The 5,626-nt window shown below is 44.5% G+C and overlaps 1 protein-coding gene across 1 annotated transcript; it reads left to right on the top strand.

Annotated features, from left to right (window-relative positions):
- Positions 1-4,139: 4,139 nt before the first annotated feature.
- On the top strand, positions 4,140-4,787 carry FOXG_21381 (uncharacterized protein; the record flags this gene model as incomplete). The annotated part of the gene is made up of 1 exon (XM_018401715.1): positions 4,140-4,787. One exon carries the CDS (start codon positions 4,140-4,142, stop codon positions 4,785-4,787), a length of 648 nt encoding a protein of 215 aa, XP_018253610.1.
- Positions 4,788-5,626: the final 839 nt, after the last annotated feature.

Here is a 5,626-nt window from a genome sequence, read left to right as displayed (position 1 = left end):
TCGATCCTAAACATGTTGCTAGTTGGATGAGCCGAAGGTTGGAGTCGAAGTCTGGCGACTGGGTTCCGCGGGCTGGCCCAACACTAGAGGGAAAGCTGTCCTTGGAAGAATATAATCTCCAACACCTGGAATACGAGGTATATATCTGCCAAGTAGCGATGGGAATGGAGTGGAAAGACTACAGTGGGATGAACGATGAAGAGTTTTGTAAGGCAATTACCAAGTTTAATATAGTTGATGAGGTAGTGTCAGTATTAGAAAGCGCAGGGGTTAAGCCTAGTGAGTAAGCTTATTAGCTTAAATTATAACTAACGTACATGATAAGCATGTGCACCAACAAATCTTAACCTTTAAAATAGAAATGATCACAGAAAGTCGACAAATCATCCGATCAATTGAAACTAATCGCCAGACTCTTCGCCAGATATTGAAACAACTATCTGACATGTTCTTGCATTATGTCCTATGTTGCCACATGCTCCACAACGCCTTTCTTTCCCGCGCGCTGACCCTTCCCGACCACAACTTTTCGACGATTCAGCCACTACCTGCGTATCGACATCCATCTGATTAATTACTTGCCTTCCTTCCTCTATTGTAATTGCTCCTCCTTTCTGTACTCGGGTTCTTTTTGCCCTCCGCCGCCGGCTTAGTATCTCATTCGCCCGTTCAAGATCTTGGACCTTGACCTTTAATAAGCTAACCTCATGCATGACCGCCTTGGTCCCCTTGGAAAGAGACTTCAGTGCTTCCAGAACTGACTCTGGTGAGCTGCTGTGATGCCTTCTGATCCATCTTGCGAGATACTCCGATTGCGACCCAGCCTCAAGCACCGTCTTTGGCGTCTTTGAGACCCATGGGGTAGAGGGGCCAGTCTCCTCCTCAACTGGCGTTGGAGTCCGTAGCTGCACATCAAGTTTCGAGACCACATGTTCCGGGTCAAGTGGAACAAGCCCGGCACCTCATAGTGGCCTCAAATGCGGCATAAAAAGCCGGAAAGAACTCGGTCTTGGAAACGGGGGTTATAGAGCATCGGATCAGATGCTCGATTTCCCGGCCATATGCCTTCTTAAGCACGGAAAAGCACCCGACATCAAGAGTCTGAAGTAGGTTTGAGGCATGAGAAGGTGACGACCTTGTTCTCCTGACAATATCGCTCGAAATCGGCCGAGTGGTGGCTTTCGTGGCCATCGAGGATCAGAAGACGATAAAGACTATTTGATCGCTCAGCTGAGGACCGGTCAACGCGCTTTAGCCACTCAAGACCCAGTTCGTTATTTCCCCATCCGTATTGGCTCGTTGCAATCACCCAATGGCCTGGGAGGTCGCACTCTTGGTACCAATTTGCAAGGTGATTATGGCCTGCAACAATGATGAACGGCGTGATCGATTGACCTTCTGCATTAATCACCTAGATTATAGTAATCCATTCTTGGTTTCCAGGCTGCACTGATTGTGGCCCCCCTTTCCTTCCTGAACCTGTGACAACCGTTCCAGCCATAATAATGCCCATCGTAACGCCATTCTTATGAAAGTTCCACATATCACCTGATCGGATACCATACGTCGCGATCGTATTCTGCACAAGCCTAAACCAGCTACGAATATCAGTATGATCTTCGAATTTGGCTCTCTGGTAGTCATATTGCGGAATAAAGCCGTCTTTAGCTCTGGTTGTGGCTTGATGAAGTTATGAGCCCAGCGCCTTGTCAACAGGTGACGCGTCGCGGTCAGCTCCCAGAGAATTCCATTGCCAATCCTCATATCATTGTCAGAACATCGCATATCGTAAATAACAAAGCATGCAGTGTTGCAGCGTCATTGATGCACTACAGCTTGAAGATTTTGAGCAGCTGCAATATTAGTGCAATAGTTCCAATCTGAAATACGCCGTTCCGGCGAATCTCACACTGCTGCTGAAGCAGGAAAAAAGTACATTTCTGGCTATTCATAATTTTCCCTAAGGCGAGTGTTAGAGACATATATATAGTCTTATGTCTTGTAGCCCAGACCATGGTTATGCTATGTCTCTTGCCACAACAACAATGAACTACAAAGACGCCAGCTGGAGAGATCTCCTTGCACCATGCTAAATGGAAATTGAACGTAGTTCGGCAACAGATGTGAATGATCCGCAACGGGTGAAAGAAGGCATGACGGAAGACTGCGAAAACGCAGATGACAGGGACGCGTTTCTTCAACTCCTCCGCTATGAGCTACCATCATTCGGAGTTGACGGTAGTTGGCGTGATCTATCACCATGGGAAGACGAAAGGTGCGGAGTATGTGTCGAAGACCAATGCAGACATGATATTTATAAGTACGAGCACCGCGGAAGCCCATGCGTTCAGGTTTTTATCAAGGAATACCCGACAACGCCAATCTTTCTCAGAGAGCTATTATCTAACCCCAAGCTTCATGTAACTGTTTGAAACGGTTTCGATGGCAAGCTATATGAGCCTAAATTTAACCATAAATACTCTCCTAGCAGTACCTCACGAAGCTGCTGCAAATTCCCGACCCGAAATCTAAAATCAAAGAGCTAGAATTGGTGGACTTTGAACGGGGAGATCTTAAGCTGCAGGATCTCCAACACCCGAAGTTCCCTATATGTATCTGCCACGTAACGATGGGCATGGAGTGGAAAGACTACATAGGGATGGCAAAACAGGACTTTCATGACACGATCGAGAAGTTTAACATAGTTGACGAGGTGGTGTCAGCTTTGAAAGCCGCGGAGGTCGAGCCCAGCTACAATATACAATGAAAGAGTTACCAGGAACTATAGAGTTATATTAAATGAATCGATCTTAGATTAGTAAGCGAAGAAGTGTTTCGTCGCTCTAAGACAACAGGCCACGATTAGATACAACACATTCATCAGCACTTTTATGCAACTTGGCTCGCTGGATACTGCACCAATTAGGCTTCCCATTGAACAAAGCCTAAACAGCATTTCGACAACGCTCAGTACTGCGCCCTACGCAATCTAACAACAATAACACAGCACGGCTTAATTTATCCACGGTTGGGAATCAACCCGCTGCTGACAGTTATACTCTGAACAGTTACATAGCTGCATGGCCCGAGATTGTCAGGTGTGACTAGTCACCTTCCACTTAACAACGCAATTATTCCTTGTAAAGGCTGGTTTACAAGTATTGCTACTATAGATGTTTAGGGCGCGAATCTGGAGAAGTATATATATGCTAATAGTAACTAGTCTCCGTACAGGCTACAAGGGCTACTCGAATCTGAGTACTATGTTACTTACAGCGTCCAGAAACGGATGCTGTGGTACTGTTTCGAGACTGTGCAGAATCTGCCATCACGACCTCTTCTGCCTGCGTCTACAGTCTTGCCATCTCCAACAACATTTCTAGGAATTTTGGCGATGGCTGCAGATCAGTAAAGCCACACGTATTACACATTCCAGGTTGAGTATCCAAAATTTCATCGTTGATCGTTTTCCTCGCCCGCAAGAACAGTGATGTTTTTCATATCGGGAGGGAGACTGAAAATGAAATTTCCTGTATGGTACTATGTCCAGTAAGTGATCTATAAGCAAAGGCTGGCAGGTGTCAGTTAGGGTGTCATGATGCAAACAAGTCAAAAAGTATCTGCAATAAGTAATACAGTGAAATATGAAGCCGACAGTGCACCCTACGGGGAATAGAACTTTGAAGACTGAACCTAAAATGCGCGGAACGATGAACTTGGACGTAAAAGCTAGAATGAGAAGAGCACGAAGATTTCCGTACTCTTCCTTTATCCCGATAAGCAAGAAGATCTAGAAATTACAGACTCTTAGCAATGGTCTATGTCGGATCAAATGCCTGCGTATAAAAGAGAGCCATATACTTGATAGGACTCCTCCACATTAAACTTTAAAAAGAACATGGTATTGTAAGGCGGAAGCTGGAAGTGTTTGATACCAAAAACAGCTGACTTCTACTCCTCCCAGACATATACATATCGCATTTTAATATTTTACCCTCTTTTTTATCTCGTTTTTCAATACTAACTTTAAACCTTCTATTTAAAAAAGCGCTACATCTACACTTGAGGAGAGGCATATATATAATACATACCTCATCATTCACCATTTTTTTTGCATTATTTACCTTTGTGTCATAATCATGAGTAGCGTCCACGCGGACACACCTGAAAGTTGGGAGGCTCTCCTGTCAAATAATGTAAAGGCGTTTGTGAGCAGCTATAAAGAGGACCAATTCGATGAAGACCTGGAGACATTCCTCCAACTCCAGAAACACGGTCTATTCGTGCTCGAATATCAAGCTAATTGGCGCGGAATATCGGATTGGCCTGAGGATGAAAGTGAACGCGGAATCCCGTGGCTTTTCTTTGCGGTGAAGAAAGAGGCCATAGCGTCGGACTTCGTCGATTATCTGTGTGACCGGCGCGAGCTCCAGGCCACTATCTGGGAATTGCGTGGTCGCGAGTCACGCGAGCCTCTCTATTCTGATTACTTTTACAAATGGTACGAACCAGCATCGGATTCGAACAGTCATAACTGGAGGGGCATGGACAGCCGGTCTGATGATCCAAAGCTATCTCTGGAGATGTTCAAACTTGACCACCTGACGTTCGACGTTTATGTCTGCGAAGTCGGGATGAGAAGCGATTTTGAAACAGTGGATAAGATGAGCAGCGAGGAATTTTATAATGATATTCAAGTTGAAGACCTCGCTGGAGACATATGTGCAGAGATGGACAAAGCACATATAGATAATGATGACATAGACTGGTTGAAACAGAATTGTTGAAAAAGCAGACGCCGCAATTTTAAGAAGGAGCTTTTTGGGAATTATGATTTCTAGTAACTAACAGTGATTCCCTAAATAAGTTTCCCAATCTGGATAGCAGGTATCAGACAGTAATTCATTGACTAATTCTCTGCTCGAAATTACCTGCTATGTTCTCCTCGGCTTGATGGTAGCTTGACGTACCAGCCACCCATACTAATTGGGAAATAGAACATATATAGACGTATATCGATTGCGTAAGGATAGAGCCATTGGTGAAAGAGGTTAAAAACAGCAACAGCGTTGTAAAATTAGTGTCCAAAAGTCTCTGGACGGTGCCCCGCCAACGTGTAATCCACCAGATAAAATCAGACTGATCCTAATTACAAACTTAGACAAAACTTAGATAAAACATGTCTGAAATGAATGGAATTTTGGCCACCTTATGCCCAAAGCGCAAAAGAAACCATGAATTCGATGACGTAGTTAAAGCTCTTATTATACAGGCTGTAGAGAGTGGGAAGTCATATCGAGCTGTCGCACAAGAGGCAAGATGTTCACCACAAACAATCTCAAATATTGTTCAACGCTGGAAAACTCTACAAACTCTGGATAAAAAACCAAGATCTGGACGTCCCCGAAAACTCACGATTCAGCAGATTCGATACGTATTAATTTCATTAAAACGCGACCGTCGCATTACATATGAAAAGCTTGTTAACTTTTTAGGTGGTCACATCTCACGAACTACGATACGCCGAGTTATACGCCTCCATTACGGTCGCAAATGGAGGGCTATGCAAAGAATACCGTTATCTAAAGAAACCGCTCGTCAACGGCTTTCTTGGTGTTAAGCTTGG

The sequence above is a fragment of the Fusarium oxysporum genome, chromosome 6 (assembly GCF_000149955.1).
Source record: "Fusarium oxysporum f. sp. lycopersici 4287 chromosome 6, whole genome shotgun sequence".
NCBI classification, from domain to species: Eukaryota; Fungi; Ascomycota; class Sordariomycetes; order Hypocreales; family Nectriaceae; genus Fusarium; species Fusarium oxysporum.
The sequence above is the reverse complement of the archived record's forward strand: the minus strand, read 5'-3'. Positions and strand labels throughout refer to the sequence as shown.